At 44.1% G+C, this 22,555-nt stretch overlaps 1 protein-coding gene across 1 annotated transcript in view; it reads left to right on the top strand.

The window, feature by feature from the left end:
* Positions 1-22,555, top strand: part of LOC139654726 (plexin-A4-like) — a gene marked incomplete at its 3' end in the record, with an annotated part of 53,384 nt that overhangs the window by 15,031 nt on the left and 15,798 nt on the right. The window contains exons 6-17 of the mRNA XM_071531875.1: positions 3,190-3,390; positions 4,273-4,369; positions 6,123-6,313; positions 10,691-10,842; positions 12,283-12,406; positions 14,001-14,137; positions 14,812-14,979; positions 15,450-15,543; positions 17,574-17,813; positions 18,207-18,353; positions 19,233-19,467; positions 20,216-20,358. Of these exons, the coding sequence (XP_071387976.1) occupies positions 3,190-3,390; positions 4,273-4,369; positions 6,123-6,313; positions 10,691-10,842; positions 12,283-12,406; positions 14,001-14,137; positions 14,812-14,979; positions 15,450-15,543; positions 17,574-17,813; positions 18,207-18,353; positions 19,233-19,467; positions 20,216-20,358 (1,929 nt within the window). The remainder of the gene's footprint in view (positions 1-3,189; positions 3,391-4,272; positions 4,370-6,122; positions 6,314-10,690; positions 10,843-12,282; positions 12,407-14,000; positions 14,138-14,811; positions 14,980-15,449; positions 15,544-17,573; positions 17,814-18,206; positions 18,354-19,232; positions 19,468-20,215; positions 20,359-22,555) is intronic.

The following is a 22,555-nucleotide window of genomic DNA, read 5'->3' on the forward strand; positions in this document are numbered from 1 at the left end:
TTATTTATCACGCCTCCGTTGTTGGGGTTAGAGGGAGTGAGCAATAAACACACGGACATTAGATCTGCTTAATGTTGATATAAATCTGAATAGTGGACAGCCAGCATCAACTCCAACACCACCAGCACTAGTGTCTCTTTCCAAACCACTGAGAGCCCACTTGGCCTCGGGGACAGCTGGTGACGATCACTGTGATCTTCCGGAGCTTATAAAATGGTAAGAATCAAGAAGTTTGTAATGTTAAACAGGAATGAGGAGAGACTGGTTGTATTCCTGGCAACTTTGATGTGTGGTTGTGTGTGTGTGACAGTAGAGAAGTCCGCTTCAGGATTACAGGGCTGACAACACTGGTTTATAGGTGAACTGTAAATAAATCAGTGTGTGTAGCCAGTGCCTGTGTGTGTTTGTGTGTGTGAAAAACCGTATATGTGTGTATGTGTGACTGTCAGTTTATTTACCTGAGGCTACACGAATGGGTATTTATTTGGAGCATAGCTGTAAAAATAAAATTTACTGTGATGTCAGTGCTGTAAAGTGAATTGTGGGAGGTTTTACTGAAGGTTTGTGTGTGTGTGTGTGCGTGTTTGTGTGTATATGCATGGATGTTTGTGTGTGTAGTGAACAGTGGTTGAAATCTGCATTTCAAAGTTTTCCATCTCCCTGGCATCTTGTCATAAAGGCAGATGATGCAAGAGATGCTGTCTGGCTCTGACTGGTGGCGTTTATCTCACACTGTAATGGGATTCCAAGGCTGTGGTTTACCCTTTGTGCATGCGTGTGTGTGTGTGTGGGTGTATGCTCACATGTCAGTGTGTGTTTGTCTGTGTGCAAGTGAGTGAAGTTTTGGTGTGAGCCACATGGGTTTAGGGTTTCAAAGACTATAATGCATCTTAGCTGTGATGCTCTGTGGCTAGTTGTCGTTTGTGGCACTGAGGTGTGCTGTGTGTGTGTGTGTAATACCATCACCTCATCACCATATGCCACTATCAGTACACATCTGTGTCTCCAAGATTCAGCTGAAGTCACTGGGTGAAGTCATACTTCAGTGCTTGCCATGCCTTCGTCGCCACAAACCAAACCAAATTTACTGTCCCTATTGTTCAAGTATATTAACTGGAGGAGATGTGATTAAAAATGGATTGCATCTCTCTTTGCTCTCCCGCTCATTTTCCCTCTCCAAATACGACCCCGCATTCTTAGGAAAATGAGATTTGGAAGAGCAAACACGCGTGCACCACCTCTTCCTCCCTCTCCTCCACCGCTGCACTCACTCACCCTGTACGTCATTTATCTATAATGACTTTGTGAATAGTGTCACGGAGTGTTCGCCTCTCTCTCACCACGCAGCCATCCGGTCCGTCACTCAGCCTAACCCAATCAAGTGGCTTTTAATGAACTTCAAACAAGTGTTATCGGCCAGTTCAACGTGCGCCACGCTTCGCTCCCCCCCAGCTCCATCCATGCGGGGGGACACCTTATCTGCTCTCCTTCTTTTCACCCTCTCTCCTTCTCCCTCTTTGACATGCTAAAGCTCCTCCTGACGTGCGTGCTTTATGGTATTTTCTGTTTCTGTGTTTTTTTGTTCCTCTTTCTAACTCATTTTCCCTCTTTTGCTCCCTCTCTCCATCCACCACTTTCCGGTAAAGACATGAAACGGTACTAAGTACGAAAGTACTAAGGGAAGTACTGTACTCAGTTTACTCCCTCCTTTACCTTCCTCCTCCTCTTTCTCTTTCACTCGTCACTCCTCTTTTCTTCCTTATGCTTCCTCTCCTCTTTGTACTCTTCCTCTCTTCTCTTCTTTCCTCTCTTCTCCTCTCCTCTCCTCCCCTCTACTGGCCTGCCCTCCTCTTCTTTCCTCTCATCTTCATCTTTCAGGGAAGTCATAGGTGCTCTATATTTAGCCAGTTACTCACACCTGAGTTGATTGGTTGTTAATTTTAGACCTCCAATTGCTAAGTGACTGCATTTAGAAAAGAAAGAACAAATCAGTATAACATCTCTCTCTCTCTCTCTCTCTCTCTCTCTCTTTTTTTTTTTTTTTTTCTCCATCCCTTAATTACTCCAAATGCAGGTATTCATCAGAAATTGGCCTGTTTCATTTTAGCCTTTCAATGGCATCATCACCTGAATGAACACACACACACATACAAATACAAGCTGAGAGTTCATATCAATTTCTGTATAGAAGTCTCTCTCATTGTATCATTCATGCTCCCCTGCTGTGGACTGTAACAGTGGAGTGCCTATTGAGCTGGCCCTTCACTCACAGTGAATGTGAATGGGTCCTAGGACTGTCTAACCACTACTGTATAACCCATAGAGACTCAACTAGCTGATCCCACCTCTGGAGCTAGCACCAATAACAGCACTAAAACACAGAAAATGGTGCATGGTTAAGTGGCGATGTCATTCAATTAAATTAGGTGAAGTTGTGGTGGATTGTCTGGTACTTGATGAGATGGGATGATGAGTGTTGATGACTCTCTGGGAGGTTTACAGCACGTCAATCAGGTTGCAGGAATATTTTGGTGCATTGTGAACAGCCATTGTCAGCGTCTCCAAATTGATTTCATTGTTTAATTATAATGTTGAAATGCGCTGTAATTTCAAAGAGAACTCGACCTTGAAAGTTTTTGGAAATGTAGCTGTTCTCTAGGTCACCAAGAATAAAGTAAAGCCTTACTCGAATTTGATTAGTTTTACTGGGGTAGGTCCAGTTATTGTAATTATTGCCAATGGCATCCATAGTTTTAATCCAATATGACTTTGCCACATCCAAAAGTACGGAAAGTCAAAATTGAAAGCAGTTCAAATTGCCTGCTGTTTTTCAGCAAACTCACAGGTCATCTAATATTAACAACCCAGATTGAATTGGCATCTCCATGATGTAAAAATGTATTCAGTTTTTGGCAGCAGATTGTCTGACCAGCATGTGCATATAATCATAAGTGTAGATCATGACATTTTATTCCCAGGCTACCAGCAGTAATTTGAGGGAAATCACAGAGATCCTTTATCCCGTCTGAACGATCCTCTGGATTTACAGTACACATACAGTATAGTGCTTCAAAATGACATTACAGGACATCCTCCAGTAAAAGTAATCCAGTTCAAAACCAGCATAAGAACCTCTGTGTGGTCCCACGGTCCTCACCATCCTTCATTGTGTCTTTCTCCCTCTCCCAGGAGTGTCCCCAGTTGCTGCCTGCAGAGAGGATCCTAGTGCCGGTCAACGTGGTGAAGCCCATCACCCTGCGGGCCAAGAACCTCCCCCAGCCCCAGTCTGGCCAGAGGGGGTACGAGTGTCTGCTCACCATTCAGGGAGTGGAGCACCGAGTCCCCGCCCTGCGCTTCAACAGCTCCTCCGTCCAGTGCCAAAACACATCGGTGGGGCAGAGTGTGTGTGCATGTGTGTGTGTGTGTGTGTTCAACTGGTCAGCTTCCGTGAGATATCATCATTGACACCCACTCATCCACGCACGCACCAACACATTCTCTATAAAGACGCCCCATTTCTATAAAGTATGCCTATAAACCTGACCGTAATATTTTTTCAGTCTCTCTCTCACACACACACACACACACTCATACTCATGCCAGCTGAGGGATTTTTCTCATCCAGCGAGACAGTGGGTAGATGAGACAAGTGTCTGACTGTCTCTCCTACACAGTCATCCTCTGCGATCACGCTCCATTCACTGACTGAATAATGCCCTGACAGCAATGAAAGACTAGCATGAAAAAGGCTTTATGCTGGCCTTGATGCTAATCATCTGTTGATACAATAACGTCTCATCTCCCTGTCTATCTTGATCACTCTGTGTGTGTGTGTGTGTGTGTGTGTGTGTGTGTGTGTATCTGTGTGTCGAGATGCTGTGAGATTTGTGTGTGTAATCACAGTACAATCCAAATATTGTACTTTGACTCAGCAGTGAATGAAGGAAACTGTAATTTAGCTGGAAATTATGATTCTGGCACAAACCCTCCATGCTGTCGGTGTTTTAGAACCAAACAGAAAATAACACAGTCTTTTGTGTGTGTGTGTGTGTGTGTGTGTGTGTTTGTGTGTGTGTTCGTGCATTCATGTGTGTACGTGTGTAAAGCCACCTGTTGATAATGTGTTATGCATTCATAGTAGCATTGTGATACCAGAGGGTTTTTGACTAGCGGAGAGATAGACAGTGAAAGGTAGCTAAACAACTTCTCTCTCTCTCTCTCTCTCTTTCTCTCTCTCCCTTCCCCATCTCTTTCTGGTTGCCATGGTGACAGTATTCCTATGATGGGATGGAGATGAGCAGTCTTCCCGTGGAGCTGACCGTCATCTGGAACGGCGATTTCAGCATCGACAACCCCGCCCACAACAAAGGTGAGCACACACAGAGGCTCGAACACACACACACACACACACACACACACACACAAATTCATATCAGCTCAGACAGCTCTTTTTCCATGGTTCTCGAAGTATCACAGGAATGCACACACTAACACACACACACATGCACATGCGACGGTATAGCCACTGCCTCCCCACTGTTGCCCTTGGAGCCGGTCTCCATGGCAACAGGCGGGCGGTGTGCTGAGGTGCGGCATCCATCCCCCTGACGCTGCCGTGGATTGTGGTTAACTTTAACACATCCTCTCTTACTCTGTGTTTCCGTAGGTCTCTCTTTCCCCTCCTCTGCCTCTCTCTTTCTGTCTCTCCCGCCTAGCTTTGTTTTCGTCTGTCTGCTTTCTCCATCTCTCTCTCTATTCCTTTCTCATTTTCTCACGTCTTCTCAAATATTTTTTCTGTTCGTCTCTTTCTCTTATTTGCTCTGTCAACACCTCTCTGGGACTTCCTCAATTTATCCATTTCAGTCACCGCTGCTCCCTGTACTCTCTTTCTCTCTTCCCTTCTTTCTATTCCTCTCATTCAATTCAATCTGCTTTATTGGCGTAAATGTCAGATGTGCAGTATTGGCCAAGCATCTAAACACAATTGAACAAATTACTACGAACAAACATCTAGCACATAACAATAAACATCTAACATTGAAATAATGTATCCAAGTAAGCAAAACGAAATGATTAGTACAGTCTCTCTCTCTCTCTTTCTCTCTCTCACTCTCTCTCATCCAACTCTCCATCTACCCACAGTATATGTGGAATGACAGCCCAGTGCTGAATTTTTAAGCATTCATATGCTGTGCTTGATTCAGTTTGGCCAGTGGCGATCCACCACTGTGAGTGATCCCATGCTGGGCCAGGAAAGCAGCGGCATGCTGGGGGTTGTAGTTCTCTGAGAGGAAAAAAACTCATTTTAACTTCAGGCAATGGAGACAGGCATAAGAAACCCATAGTTAAAATGCGGATGATATGCCAACATGGCACAAGGATTTTATTACTGTGCTGTAAGGCAAAGTTTGTACAGTGTGTGTGGTTGAGTGCATGTATGTCTGAGTCAAGCAAAGAGAGTGTACAAAACATATCCTTGAGCACAAGGGTAAAATCACAGAAGCAACAAATTTAAGGAGAGAGATGCTGGAGCTAGAGATTCCTGCTCTCTCCTCCTCCTCCTGCCTTTGTTTGCCTGTGGAGGGAGCAGCTCCTGGGGCATCATTTGATGGACAGATCACACATGCATCTAATGGCAATTAAAAAGCAAATGGCTGGCCCGTTGCCATGGAGATGATATGTTAAATGTGTGGTGGGTGAGCAAAGGCGAGAGGCGGCAGTGTAGGAAGCTAAATGAGAGAGAGAGGGAGGGAGGGAGGGAGGGGAAAGGAGAGAGGATATGGAGATGATGATAGATGGAGAGATAATGAGACAAAGATATCAACAAATGTCGCTCTCAAAATGTTTAATTTGTTGCTTGCATATTCAAACAGCTCCCGACAGCCATTGAGGTAGATATGTAAGCGATCCAAATTTTAATGTTTGTCAGTGAAGTGTTTGTCAGTCATTTTAGAGGCATTTGCTCAACATAAATTTGCATTCATTTACAGTTCTGTGATCATTTGTACACAGGTTGTTCACTTGAGTTCTCCTCTCTACCTTCCTCCCTCCCTCTCTCCTTCTTTTCTCCCATCCCTCCCCTCTTCCTTCTCTCCCTTTCTTCCTCCCTCCCTCCCTCACAGTCCACCTATACAAGTGCGACGCCCAGCGTGGAAGCTGCGGCTTGTGTCTGAAGGCAGACCCGCTGTTTGGGTGTGTTTGGTGTAAAGGAGAGAACCGCTGCACCCTCAAGCAACACTGCCCCCACCCTGAGAGCCAGTGGCTGGAGCACAACGGCATCAACAGCAAGTGCACCCACCCACGCATCACACAGGTGGGACACAAACACTGGCACGCATGCATCAGCGTGCGCACACGTCCACACACACATGGCTTACACACTTGCGTATACAGGCCAAGCAAGGCCAGCACTGAAGCACATAGCACACACACACACACACACACACACACCTTAATTGCAATGCGCTGATGAGAACACACTTATAGCCGAGAAAGTGTGGCAGTTGATGATTTCGACATAATGGCACAGGCTGTCACTCACTGTCAGCAATTCACTTTGATTACACTTCTGATGACAAGATATTTTACACATTTTTGAGTACAAGTTACACATCTTGCACATCAAAAGTCAGTCAGGATTTAATGATAATGATATATAAGAAAGACAATTACAGCAATCATGTCAATTGCCATTTTGAGATGTTTTTGTTTGTCAGAATGTTATCTAACTTGGATAATGGTTACTCCTGACAGAATTTACGCTTTCCACACAGACGCACACACACACACACACACACACACACACACACACACAAATATATTCCACATGCTCAAGTGCCTAAGTGCTAAAGAGACAAAGTGCTCCCATTCTTCCTGGTTATCACTCATCTGTGCACAGATGTACACACACTTAACCCTGTGTGTTCCTGGACACGACTGACTCTGTGTGAGGCAAACAGACTTGACCTGTGCCCGACATGAATGGATGGAAAAAAGGAGCAATGGCAGGAGGGATAGAGGTTAGCGAGATGAAGGAGAAGAAGATACATGGGCAAGATGGATGGAAAGATGGCGAGGTGGAGGGATAGTGGGATGGATTGGGTTCAAAAGAGGGAGGGGTGGTGACACATGGGTAGATTGAGTCCAAATAGAGTAATGGAAGGGTGAAGGTGGTGGAAAACAGGGAAGCCCCCCCTCCTCCCCTTTCTCTCTGCAGGAGGGATGATGGATATACGGGCCATCCCTGCATCGTTTTCCAGAGGAGGAAAGAGATTGGGAGCAGATGGTGAATGAGTGGAGATGGAGGGACAGCATGGATAAAAAAGACAGAGAGGGGGAATCCCCCTTTAGTGTCCTGGGGACTGATGGGCTTGGAGGGAGAGAGAGAAGAGGGATGAGGGAATGGAGGGGTAATCCCCTCCCCTCTCTCCACTCCCTACAGGGTGGAGGGATGGACACCAAATGTATCCTAGATACACTGGCAGACAGATAAGTGGGGATTTACTGAGGAAGCAACAAGGGATCAGTTCCAAACCAGCAAAACACACCCTCCCCAAGCTTCATGTATTCTTGATTGCATCTGATTACCTCCACAGATGATTATCTAATCAACACAGGAGAAAAAGCTCTGGATTCAATCCTTGGACATTGAAGACACACATGCTTCCAAAGACTGGGGACTTAATCACTAAACTATTTCTGGGCACAGTTTCTCCTTGATTTTGAAATGTTCATATTAGCCCCATCACTACTAAATTAGCTAACGCATTGTGTAGTTTATCCAGGCAGAAACAAATCATCTTTAGGGAAGATGGTGAGAAGTTTGTGAGTTTGAGACCTCACGGTGCTTATTACAGAGTCTAGATCATTCAGGTGCACTCCTCCTCTCTCTCTCTCTATCTTTCCTCCCTCTCTCTCCACTCCGGTGTTTGTCTTCACCCGGAGCAGTGGATTTATCCCTGGAGACGGGCCCTGTATTTCTCCACACATCCTCGGGGCTGCAGCAGGAACATATTGCAGCCTTCTCACGTCCCCCATAAAAACTGTCAGTGGGTGAGGAGTGAGGACTTTCCACGACGACCGGGGCCCTAATGCATTCTAATACGCTTCATTATAATGACATCTCCCATCAACAATATGAGAGGGAGAGACTCGGATAGGAGGATGGAGAGAGAGAGGGAGAGAGAGAAGTGATTAAGTGTTTGCATCTACCCAACCGTCAATTAGCTTGTCAAAGTCACAAATCTAATCAACTGCTCGTTGCGTGTCTCTCTCTCTCCCTCTCTTGCTCTCTTTCTCTCGTTCTTTCGCTCCTGCCTTCTCCTTCCCTGTTCCTCTGTAAGTCTTTCTCCCTTTCCTTCCTCCCATTGCTTTTCCTAATAAATGGAGAGCCATGATGCATTGTGTGCAATCTTTTTAATTGCATGTATTATAGTCCTGTTCCCAGAAGGTTATTTTTTCATTAAGATATCAGCAGGGAGCCTTATTAATCAGAGACATTGAACCATACGATAACGATATCTCCCACATGACAGCCACAGCACTTATGTAGTGTGATGACCTGGCATGACCTTGGCTCTGTCAGTTGATTGGCTAGTTACTTTCTAGCCTAGCTAGTCCATAATTGGTCATGAAAAAGAATCAAATTTCAGTCTCTCTTTCGATACACGCTAGTAGTAACATAAAGATTATCATGCTACAGCATACTTTGACAGGAAAACATCCTTGAACAATGACTTCAAGCCACACACACACACACACACACATGCACGCACACACAAAAACACTCAGCACTCTACCTGTGAACTCCTCAGAGGGTCGCACTGCCAGTGAAGCCTGAGCCGACAGCAGAGAAACAATGAGAGTCCTAACCCCAGCCCAAGTCCCTGGGATCACTATTTGTCAGGGGGCGATGACACAGCACAACACCATTAATGATAGCCCTATGGGACATGAAAGGGGCTCTATTTGGCAGAGACAGATAGGGACTGACCATGCTATGTCCATCTCTTAACATCCATCCATCTAGGTAGGCCCAGTGATGTACACACATACACAAGCACACATGTACACACACGCTCGCACACCATACACACACCACACACACATACAGACCCAAAAGTAATTGGTGCGAATGGGAGCTGCTGTTAAAGTGTTGATGGATGTTGGAGCCGCCTCAGCAACAATGGGAGATGTCAACGGATCAATCAAATGACATTGTGATTACTGCTAATATGTCACCCAAAGTCAGATTATGAGTCTATCTTATACAATAAAATATATTGGTGTGGACTTTGGCTTTCAAGGGATTGAGAAATCAATTGACCCTACGCCTTGACCCCTTGGCAGCCAGTGGAGCCTTTAATTTGTACTTCCTTGTCTCACACACACACACAGACAATGTCCAGTAGAATTATGTGAAAATGTTTTTACAAAGAATTTAGGATTATGTGCACAGGCAGTTTTTGTGTAGGCTGTAGCGATTTGGAGACATTTCAGTACTCTGATTATTTCATATTCCTGAACACTTATCCCCAAGGAGTTTGTAAAAATTAAATCCTAATGTATGGCCAACTATCTCTGTTTCTCCTTCTACTCCCCGGCTATGTATATTGCTTTGGTAGTGGGCCCTTGTGAATGCAATGGCCTCACTGCAGCCAAAACAGCAAGAGACGGGAAATTGTAATCTAATTGGCTGGCTAATTGGCTATCTGAATGGGAGTTTATAATCAGACTAGTTACAATCGTCCCTACTAAGCCCCCACTTGCACACAACCCCTCACAATAACACTGCTGTATAACAAGACTATACACCACTGCTGCTGCATTCAGATCTCTTTCACACTCCAATCTGTTTGACACACTCACTCCAGATCAGTTATAGAGTTGTCATTTGAAAGAGAGGTGTGTAAAACTAAACAGATTTGAATGCAATATGAGCAAGCCTGTTATTCAGGCCTTGCCTGCACGAAGAGAGATGTGGCGGCTAATGGAGATATCAAATATGAGAGCCGGATTATGGTAATATCACAGATTAAAATGGCACACTGTTGAAATTGAGCATTTTAAGCTCTGGAAAAGAAATGTAGATTTCTAGCAAGCATATAGCAGCACTGTATTGGTACCACAGATTCAGCTATGTCATACAATTTTCTGATACATCAGTATTAAATTTACTGTTAAATATGAAGCCACACTCGGTGTATACATTTTCCTGTGGGTCTGTCAAAAAGCAATCACCATAATTTAGATTATTCTAAAAAGTTAAGGAGAAATTAAATATATTTCAGATGAGATTAATTTAGATCTAGGCAATCTAGACATATTTTACTGAAAATCTGTTGAGGGACAGTAGCGGATGAGAAAGAGTGAGGTGTTATTTATCTCATAGTCATACTAACTTGGCTCTTCCACAGGACAACTGTTGAGACAACTATTGATCAGCTGCTACTTTCTTGGTGACAGCACTCCTCTCTAGCCTCTCTAGCAACTCGTTCTCACTATCAGCAGGATGCTGCTAATATTTGTCTGCAAATTTTACTGATACGTAAGGTTTTGATTAAAAGCCCTCTCCTCTTACTCCTCTGCTCCATCACACATTACATTGACAGCAATGTGCTTTGTACAGTGTTGCCTGTTCAGGAAAAAAATCAAATGTCCAAAATGTCAGTCTAGATTTTAATTTCAACAGATCACGCCTCTGCGGGGGCCCAGGGAGGGAGGCACACTGGTGACTATCCGCGGTGAGAACCTGGGACTGGAGTTCAGAGAGATTCAGGGTAATGTGAAGGTGGCCGAAGTGGAATGCACCCCGGTACCTGAGGGATACATCCCTGCTGAACAGTAAGTCACATTTTACATCGATAACTGAAGATAAAACATTGGCAGCACGAAGTAGCAAACAGCCCCTCCGGTGCAGTGTTTCACCTAGTCATTCTCAATTTACATCCCTGCTGAGCAGTAAGTCACATTTTACACTGCTGACAGCAGCCTGTCGATAGCAGCTGTAATACCAGATACACTAATAATTAATGATCTTAATAATCCCCGCCCAACGGTAATTAATCATTTTGTCAACCAGAATTTACATTTTGTCACAGTTTTGTCAACCAGCCATTCTGTGCTTGACCACAATGTACAACTCAGTCATCTTCCAACTGAACCACAGGCAGAAGTCTCACTACAGAGCTGAGCTGTACCACAGCCAAATCATTATGAATTCACTGGAATATTTCTCCTTCATTTGTCACAATCCCACTGAAAGCACTCTGACCGCAGCTTAAGCACCCTGCCGCCCTACAGGGATCAAGACGCTTCAGACACACACACACACACACACACACACACTTTCTTACCTCATCCAGCCCCACACTGCACTGCCATAACAACTCAGCCTAAAGGGCACGTCATGAGTCAGAGAACTCACCTCAGGGTGTACGTGTGTGTGTGTGTGTGTGTGTGTGTGTGTGTGTGTGTGTGTCTGTAAGAGAGAGAGAGAGAGAGAGAGAGAGACTATGACATGACAGGTAAACTAATGCCAAGGTGGCCTAGTCTCTAGACCAGAAGAAATTGGAGTTTTACATAAGTCACAGCAGCTCTGGGCTTGTATTTGCTTAGAGAAGGGTAACAAAGAGCAACTCAGGCCTCATATTAGGTGGCATCACACACATACACATACACACATGCACCCATAATCGCTCAGGGGAGTTCAGGAGGTTACATTTTGGTGACATTAGAGTTTAATCCAGTGCTTTGGTCCCTGACAGGTGCCACCCATCAAATTATTTCAAACTAGTTTAAAAGTGGCTTATCAACACGCCCAGTGCTCCTTCTTCTGCTAAGAAAGTAAGTTAAGTGCCAGCACTTTCTAAGCAATTGCTGAGCTAGCGGAAGAGAGGAAGAGCGTTTTTTGAGGTCATATGTAAAAGGATAGAGGCTTTTTCCTTTTTCTCCCATGAGTTGGCAGTGTGAGGGAGGTGAACTCGCTGCCAAATAACACATTATTTTATTGAGGTTTTAACACGGAATTAGGGCCATTCTTATTGAGCGAGCTGCTCTGCGCTACGCTGGCAAAGCCACAGTTTACAGCAGCACTGCAGCAAAACACTGAGTTTGCCAGAGGTTGTCGGATTGGCATTTGGCATGTGTGCATATACTGTATGAGTGTGTGTGTCTGTATGTGTCTGTATGTGCTTATATGTGTCTTTCCATAGCATGTGTGTCTCATTATTTGTATTGCAGTAGTATTATACATTATGCACTGATGCCTGTATGTGTTTTCAGGATTGTGTGTGAGATGGGTAAAGCAGAGAAGAGCCAGTACACTGGGAATGTGCAGGTCTGTGTTGGGATCGGAGAGTGCAGACCAGAGTTCATGGCAAAGTCCTCCAAGTACTACTACTTTGTGGTGAGTCTCTCTATCCAACTCTTTGTCCTCTTTATTAATACATATATTTAATTTTGGAATGAAACAAGGTGAGGAGATTTACAGTGAAAATAAATATGTATCACAGTAAAGGCCACCTTATTTTGTAATTTTTCACTGAACTGGTTTTGCCCTTTTTTTATGAATAGTACACTAAATCACTGTCCCCATGGGTGACTCTGATGTGCACTTCACTAGAGTATAGGTTCCCTCTGACTATTTGATTAACATAATATAGCTTTCCAAAGATGAATTCGTTACATATTTTGCCTCAAGGAGCAGGAAGGCACCCATCCTCACCCCACTGCAATCACATCTTGCATGTTAGCACCTTGTGGTTCGTTAGTCTGTGTTCTCTCCCACTGTGTTAATATCATGCATGTAGCTGTATCCCTGTATGTCTGGCTGTGATCTGACATGGTGTGGTTCTCACCAAGACTCTCGCTCTCAGCATTTTTCACATGCATGTACCAGCAGTGTGACATGATTGGCATTCACTAATGAGCCCAGGATGGAAAACGAACACTGATGGCTATGAAAGCAGCTTTTCTGACAAGTTTGCATGAACACACACACCCACACACACACACACACACACACACACACAGTGACACACACACATACGTTGTGTCAAGCATTTTTCTGTGTTCTCTCTGCCTTAAGTACTGCACACAATTAATCAAAGAAAATGTCACTCTCACATACACACTCACATAGTCTGAAATGCAGTTTGATTGTTGCCATTATGTACTCATTTTATGTGCCGTTATCAATTTTACTGCCATCCATTAATGGGCGCTAGGTTTATTTCTCAGCGGGGCCCCTGTACAGGATTATATGATGTTAGGTCTAGATGTCACACCACGCAGCAGGGTGGTGATGAGATTATAAGCAGGCCAAATGAACTGGAGGGGGATTTACTGTACGGCCGGTTCTGTGTACCACATCAGCTTCTGCTGTGTGTCTATCACTTTGATTAGAAAAGAGATTCCTATGTAAGCAGGATTAATAAAGGCAGGTAAAGGCACATTAAACATTAAACATTTTCAGCTTGGAACTCTAATTGAGCAAATTTATTCTGGCGCTCAAAGCTCATTAAAAGAAACTAGTAATCTAGTCATGTGGAAACATGTTCACAACTCATTTGAGGTCTCAACACATAATTTTAGAAATACTTGCCTTGAATATGACTGAACTCGAAAGGGTGTTATATTCAATAAGGGGATAAGGTTGGGGAAAGAATAACGACAGTGGTTTGCACGTGGTTCATTGGAACATAATCAAAAAAACCTTCAGCAGTAGAAAACCATTGTAGTCTAGTTGTATAACATCATAAAGTAAAGTGTTTTGATTGATTCCTGTGTATCTAATTGACCTCTTAGCCTGTAGATGTAAGACAGTGGTTAGTTTAAGGTCTGCTGGACATTTGTTGTTAGTTGAAGATAGGCAGTATAAACCCTCTATAACATAGGCTGTAATTTAATTCTTAGTGTTTATTATGTTTATTATGTATCATTCACATGTCTACTTTTATTCACATTGAGTTCACTCTGACCGATCCCTCGGCACTCCCCAGATCCCAAGGCTTCTCCACCTCAAGCCCAGCCGAGGGCCGGTCTCCGGGGGAACCATCGTCAACATCACCGGGAGCCACTTGGACGCTGGGAGCAACGTGTCAATTATGTTCAAGGACCAGCCGTGCACTTATCTGAGGTTAGTGGGGCGGGCCAGGGCTGACCTTACCAGCCACACTGAAGTTTTTTAATAGTTCAGCTTCAATCTGTTATTTAGAGAAGTGATAACAAAAGTCAAACTTTTTTATTGGCAACTGTAATTTTACTGAAATTGATATAGTAATTCATTACACTACTGATCATTGGGAAAAGGAATATGATTACTGTAACCCAACACTGAACACTAATCAATGCACAATTTCAAGTTCAGTCAATGAACAATCCATCCATGTCAACGTAACCAACCATTCAACCAGCTTAAATGCATACATCGATGTTGAATTTTTAATTACCATTCAACCTAGGAATTTTAACCTTGTGTGAGTCAGAAGTCTATCAGCTGTGTGTCCAGGATGAAAAGCCTGAGAGAAATCTATAGGCACAATAAGACCTGAACCACTTCTCTGATCCCTAATCAATAACCTCTATAGCAGTCACCTCTGTACCTCCGGTCGGCACCGACAATGATAAACGACTAGAGAGATGATAGATGAATCCTGAGTTTCACAGCACAGGCACATCTAAAAGACAAATTCAGACCACATTTCTCCATTGGGTGTTAGTTTTACAGTGGTTTATATTTGTTCCTTAGGGAGAGTGTAAAATGACATTGCACTAAAGCATCACTAATATTTCATCATAACATCACTTCAGGAGGGGTGGCCAGTGGATCACCTGCCGATCCCATGCTTCGCTCCATGGCTATGGCAACGTGTCTGTGTCGGTGAGCGTGGACAAGGCCCACCTCCAGAGAGACCTGCGATTTGAATATGTGGAAGATCCCACCATCACCAAGATAGAGCCCGAATGGAGCATCTTCAGGTATGGGGGGAGGACACAGCTTGGAGCAGGGCCCAAATTTGAGGTAGACTTTAATGGAGAGTTCTGAGCCAAAATGAAAAGGCAATTAATTGTGATCAGGGGAAAGATAGGGGGGGGGTGTAGAGGTCATTATGGGAGAGTTAAAAGGTGGGATTTGGTGGATATGCTGTAAATTTAACTAGGCAGTTAGGCAGACATGTACAGCCTTATCCACACACACCCAAGAGTTGGAATATTAGACACAGGTAGAGAGAAAGTATGATTGCTCTGTCTGTCTGTTAGTGCCTCTCTCTGTCTCGCTCACTCTCTCTCTCTCCATCTACTCTACTATACTATACAAGAACTATATTTACTATACAAAATACATGACAGAGAGTGAGAGAGAGAGAGAGAAATTGGCGTTTGACCGAGAACGGTCTTCACTTGTGATCTTAACCTCTTGATCAACCTTTGTCCTCTCTCTCCCACAGTGGATACACACCAGTGACAGTGACAGGAACAAACCTGGACATCATTCAAACCCCACTCATCAGAGCCAAGTACAACGGCCGAGAGACACTCAATGTGAGTGAACGCACGTGCATACACACACACACACACACACACACGCACAGAGCATAATAGATAGAGCGTGCCTCAGTGCCACATCAGAGTAAATGGTTCAAGGAATAAACCCAGGAAACACAGAAAGGAAGAAGGGCATAATGAGCAAAGGACACAAATCAATGAAAAAGATAAACAAGTTGCATTTGAATTAATTAACAGAGAATGCTCTACTTCCTCCCGCCCTTGCAACACCAGAATGAGTTTTGACCACACAGTTGCCCTTATCAAATTCTTCCACCCCCCGCTCTGCCACAGAATGAACCTATTCACCCATGGGAGCACAGACAAAGCAATACAAGGGTTTCTGTGATCTGATTGAAAGACGAGGGAGTAACAAAAGGTGGTAATGCAATCTCCGTGGTCCATCTGAGCGTGCGCCTAGCGCCACGTTTAGCATCTGTGCTCAGATGCGATTAGCCTGTATGAGCCATTGTGTCTTGAGCTCCAGCACAGGCAGCTTGTACTTCATGCCAACGTGAATCAAATCTAGGGAAAGTTAATTTGCCCCCATGTCCCAGTTTCTCAATTCTGCTATTATCTTTGCCGTAATTCAATCTTACATAGTTGTAAGCAGTTTAACACTGAGTGAGGGGAAAAAGAAGGAAATATCCAAAGCGCTTTTCAATATCAAACAAGTGCTCTGTGCACATACAATACAGGTTTCCTTGCAATTACCTCCCTGTAGAAGTGCTAGGTACATGTCAGGGAGGTCCTGAAGACCTTGCAGGATTTGTCAAGTTTGATGTGCAAGGAGCCAATTAGACTGACAGGCTATAGTGACCTCTGTTTGAGTGAGGGACTGCATGGCAGAGGTTACAGGCAATGTGAAATGTCTGTGAACGAAGGAGTAAAGTCTCTTTTTGCCAGCGCCTCTTTTTTGCATCCATCCTGCCACCAGTACCACCTATGCTGGTTGATTTGTCAATGCCCTGACAGAGAGACAGAGAGGAATGGAGATGCTGCAGGGATATTGAAGGGCGTGCGGCACGACAATGACAGATCGGACGATCTGTTCTTGTTTATAAAACTGGCTCAGAGGTGTGAATAAAGGAAGAATAAAGAGGAAGAATGTGAATATGCACCACGTCGAGTGAAAGGGCATAGACAATGAGCAAGAAAAGAGAGCAAGGAAAGAGAGACTGAAAAAGGATGCGAGAGAAACACTAATTTAGCAGCCGAGTGGTATATAGAAAAGATGAGTGAGAGAATGAGAGAGACTCAAAGAGAGAAGAAGAAGAAAAGATCACAGAGAAGAATAAAGAAAACAGGACAGGGAAAGAGAAGTGGCGAGTCGGGGGGGGGTTTGTCTTCTGGAGGGAAATGAAGGTAGGGTAGGACCTAGTTATCACTGCCGTATCTTCACACATCAAAGCCCCATTGTGGCGGGAAGAGAGACTGCACACTCTCTCTAACTGCACCTCATTTGGTGGCTTCCTTTGAGGGGGAATACTCCAACAGGTTCTACTTTGCACTTTTGGAAGGGGGGAGCGTCCAATTTGAATCGATTAGATCCAGCCTTATTGAAATGTAAACCTGTGACATGAAAGACTTACATTAATGACAGTCAACGGGACAGCTTAGCAAACAGTAGGTGCATGTTCAGTTGGCTGTTAGATAGAGCTGTCACAGGACTAGCACGGAGATACGTGAGCTCCACGTTTCGATGTGATTATGGGGTAGCTTGACAGCAATGCAATGGATGTGGACATAAAATATGATATGAATATTGCATGCAGATACTGATGCATGGATGCATAGATGCTTATCTTTAGTAAGATGAAAAGCACTGCAGCACCTCCCCACTCACATCATAAATTACAAAACAAAGCATTTCTGCATAAAGGTAATATTTTCTGCCTCATTCCACTCATATCCTCGCCTTAAATCTACTTCCTCTAAACACTCCATTTCATTTGATTGCCATAAAAAATATCATGTTCATTCACACGTATCATGACTGCTCTGCCTCTGTCTTTGTCCTCGACCAGCTGTGCCAGGTGCTGAGCCCTACCTCCATGCTGTGCCAGGCCCCGGAGCTGCCCATCAGCCTGGCCCGACAGCGCGAGGTGCCAGAGAGACCCGATGAGTTTGGCTTTAAGCTGGACGACGTGCAGGCTCTGATGGCGCTCAACAACACCAACTTCATCTACTACCCAAACCCTGAGTTTGAGCCGCTCAGTGTGTCTGGGGTGCTGGAGCTGAAGCCTGGATCACCCATTATACTGAAGGTAGGGGCATAGATATCTCACACACACACACACACACACACACACACACACACACACACACACACGCAGATGCTATCGATTCAGTGTGTATTGATCAGTGTGTGTTAGACTATCAGAACCTGACCCTCTGTTAATGTCCCTATTGGATTAATATTCCATAAAGGCACAGACAGCTCTGCCAATATTCATGGAAATTATCACTTATCACATATCCATCAATTGATTTCACAAATGTTCACTCTGATTGCAGTGTGTTTTCTGTAATATTTTTTTTGGGGGGTAATTTTGCAGAACGATTTATATAGTTGAGTATACAGGTAATTTGACCCTTCATTCAGTTACTTGTCCCTAAACTGATACCCACTCTAATAATGCATCAATATTTTCCTCCAGGGGCGGAACTTCCTGCCACCAACCAACAGTGGAAATGGAAAGCTGAACTACACAGTACTAATTGGCGATAAGCCCTGCATGTTAACTGTGTCAGACACCCAGTTGCTCTGTGAGTCACCCAATCTGACGGGTCGACACAAGGTCCTGGTGAGTGACACAACACATGCACACAAAGACAAGAGAGAGAGCCAGACAGAGAGCCAGACATGTCAGATAGACAGGCCAGCCAGACAGACCTATGGATCGATTGACAGTTTGACAGACAGACAGACATTCCACGTGCTGCTCTCTCTCTATCTCCTTGTCCACTTCCAGACAGACTATAGCTCTAATCCAATCAGCCATGTGGTTCCTGTTACTGCCCACAAGCAGACAAGAGAAACAAACAAATAAGCCTTCAATAAGAAGGATTAGGGCCCCGGCAAACTCAATAAAGATTCCATTTGTGGTTCTGAGTGGGACCACTTTGAGCGATGCGCTTCCTGACCCTACCACCTGGACGCAGCGCCATAGAGAGACAGACACATTACTGTGAAACAATAGGCAGACACACAAAGACGCATGCAAACACACACACATTGAACCCTAGGGGAATATGTCTGCCTCTCTGAGCTTTGATGTTGATGAACTATGAGTGATGTTCACACTGTTTCCCAGACACACAGAAATGCTTTGCAGACCCAAAAGTGATTCGGGGAGACAATATTATGTCATGGTTCATAAAACATGGGTCTTTGCCTTGAGGAACAGTGTATCACTATAGTTTCTTGTAGATTTGATTGCCTCTTATTTCTGCAATTCTAAGGTCAGAAGATATTTATAGGAAGTACTGAAGTTCTTCCAAAGTGTTACTTCTTAAAGTGAAATTTAAACTGAGCTATACTGAATTACTTACATTTAAGTGTCAGTGCAACAAAGTTGTCTGGAAAAATCTTGCATTCCCCAAAATAAACTTTCCAGGAACTAAAGGATGGATTTATGTACATCCATGCAGTAATCTCTCTCTTTCTCACCATCTCCGTCCAGGCTCGTGTGGGTGGCATCGAGTTTTCCCCAGGCGTGGTCCACATCACGTCCGACAGCCCTCTCAGCAGCACGGCCATCATCGGCATTGCGGCGGCCGGAGCGCTGCTCATCCTCTTCATCGTGGTGGTGCTCATCGCCTACAAGCGCAAGTCCCGCGAGAGTGACCTGACCCTGAAGAGGCTGCAGATGCAGATGGACAACCTGGAGTCACGCGTGGCACTGGAGTGTAAAGAGGGTAAGAGGAAGGGCATTGGGCTCTGTGGATTTTTACACGTTTTTTCCTCAACACATGCAACTGAGGTTTGCAGGTTACAGATGTTCGACACTGTTAAGAACAAATTCTCATTGACATAAGTTGCTGGTTTTATCTTTTTAGACATCTGGATCTTAAGAATTCCCTATTTTTCTATTTATAACACTGAAAAGAGATTATGGGTCCAGATGATTTCATGAAGCTACTGTAGTTCAGTAGAGTACAGCAGAAATAAAAGTGGTCTGTGCACTGAGTGTGATGTCATATCAGTAGGTTAAGCACATGCCATGTACTTCCAAAGTCATGCTTGTGAATCCAGCTCATGATGACCTTTGCTGTGTGTTATCCCCTCTAGCTCCACCGTATTGACTGTCATTTCATACTATCTAATAAAGTAACTAGAAGGGCACTCGGAGAGCGCAGACCTCCGCCAAGGTTTGTGCTATTATGGCTTGTTCGTGAGTCGGATCCGCTCCAAAATTTAATGGGTTCTTCCTTGGCCCATGCTACACCCTTCCACAAAGTTTCATGAAAATCGGGCCAGTAGTTTTTCCGTAATCCTGCTAACAGACAAACAGACAAACAAACAAATGGCACCGAAAACATAACCTCCTTGGCGGAGGTAATTACTATATACTGTCTAAAAGCAGAAGTGCCTTAACAATAACATTGTAAGCTAATGATTTTGCCATAAAAACAAACTGGTTTGTGCATCTGGTTTGCGCCTCAGCCTTTGCAGAGCTGCAGACGGACATCCATGAGCTGACTAGCGATCTGGACGGAGCAGGAATCCCATTCCTGGACTACAGGACCTACACCATGAGGGTCCTCTTCCCTGGCATCGAGGAGCATCCTGTACTCAGAGATCTGGAGGTACAGTGGAGTGGCGCACGAACATGCCTAAGAGTCATTTAGAACATTTGCATTCTATAGGACGTACCCCTTAAGGTCAGGTTCCCTTTGCATGGAGGCACACCTTGTACTCAGGGACCTGGAACTACAGCTCTCCGCTAAAACACCTGAGGGGAGTGTACAATATTTAGATTCTGCAGGCGTCACATTGCGGTGATTCTTATTCGTGGCACAGAGGAACACCTTGTACTTAGGGAATGAAAGTCAGGCTGTCCACTAACATGCCTGAGGGGAAATATGCACAGTATTTTAAGTCCATAGACTCACTAGGCCTTTTTTTGTGTGTGACATTCACTCTCTCTGATATAAGTTGATCAACAAGTGAGGAGAATGTCTTGCTCACAGGTTCCATCACAGAAAGTAGTTCCTTCCTTGGGAGTAGACTTGCATGACGACAGCTATAGCTATTAAGAGTCTGTTGCTAATATCCCAGTCAATTTAATGGCCTATTACCAGTTGTCTGTTTCAATGGCATCAACAGCACAAATGCGTGTACCTTCTCTTCATTCCCTATCAAAAACAATCGCAATACAATTAGCCTCATTTGAAAAGAGAGCAAAATGAGCAAGCAAATTAACAATGTGGTGGGTCACAGCAGGTGAAATTAACGCCGTTGTTGTTTGTGTTGCCGTCTGGTAAACAAAAGCCGGCCGACAATGCCACTTTTTCAAAAACAAACAAGGCAGCCCTCCAATCATGAGCGCTTTCTCATTAATAACTCTAACGATATGTGACACCACACCTTTTTTCCCCCTCCACCTCAAAAACAAATTAAAAGTCAATCAGAGAGAGAGAGAAGCCAAAAAAAGAAAAAATAAATAAATAAAAAAATCAAGTCATTTATCCCCAGTGGTGACATTGATAGACAGCCATAATTGAGCAGGTCGTCTTGTTCCATTAAGAGAATGATGGACCCCCATTTCACTGCCCTCAGGGTTGGCCACTCTATGCCTGATGAGAATTTCCCAGTAATAAGCAATATTAATTATGTTTTAATTGGTATAAATGTCGATCTGTATGACGGGTATAATGTGGAATCGGAGCCTAATGAAAGAAGCAGCAGGCTTGTCTTAAGCGGTTGATGGCTACTTAATTGTTATTGATGTGTCAGAGATTGTAAAGTGTACATTTTTGGCTGCGGGCTACAGAGCGTTAGAAATAGCAACGAGGGAGATGGAAACACTATCTAAGTTTATTGAAACAATGGGAAGTTTGTTCCTTTGTTGCCGATATTGTAATACTTAAAAACATCCGAGGTTCTCTGTGGGAGTAAAAACTATATGTGCAAAGATATTAAAAAACAGTCACAGACTTCTGCCAGCTAAATAGAACCTGCATCTGCATGTTTTTTTTTTTTTGTCTTACAACTGTTGAGGTTTATTCTTAGCAGTCAGAATCACTTTCTTTGTCCTCCATTACTGTTTCCCAAAGATGTTTTTTTACTCTTTATGCCCGTTTTTCTCTTTCTTACTCTTTTCTTTTGTCTGGTCTTTGTCTGCTGTTATATTTCCCCCCTGCCTCCTTTTCTGTACAAATGAAAACACTTCAGTTTCAGCTTCCCAACACCCACAGTCATTGTCATTTTACTGCTCTACCTGTCAACTCAAAAAAACATGTACATTTCAGGGTTCCCATGGAGAGTGTGTATAGCTTAAGGCATTATGCTTTTCTATGCGCTGTCTCTGCTTGCTCCACGGTCCTAAGAGACATGTTAAAATTTGATTGTGGTATGGTGATGTACAGTACATTTGGTGGGCCTGTAACAGGATTGTATGCCATTCACATTGGATTGGGGTAGACACAAGAAAAAGAGGCTGAAAGCACGCCTGCACACGCACACACACGTACGTGCGCGCACACACACACACACACACACACACCCATCTCCACGCTCTGCATCTACAACCAACCCACAGCTCTCTCACACTGACATGTATGCATGTGTGCACGCTCACATACACACACACCTGCACACAACAGGCCAACATTAACAGGCTTGCTCTGGAACACACACTCAGCACACACACACACACACATGCACACTGTACACATCTTGTCAGGCGGTATGAAATTAGACTAGCAACTTAACAATAGCTCCCGACAGATTACGAGGGGTTCCTCCAGGAAAGGTAAAAAGAGAGAACATATGCTGGTTGAC

This window comes from Centroberyx affinis, unplaced genomic scaffold (genome assembly GCF_046629955.1).
Source record: "Centroberyx affinis isolate AG114_WGS23_722 - 3 ecotype Tasmania unplaced genomic scaffold, CSIRO-AGI_Caff_v1 ptg002145l_1, whole genome shotgun sequence".
Lineage (NCBI taxonomy): Eukaryota > Metazoa > Chordata > Actinopteri > Beryciformes > Berycidae > Centroberyx > Centroberyx affinis.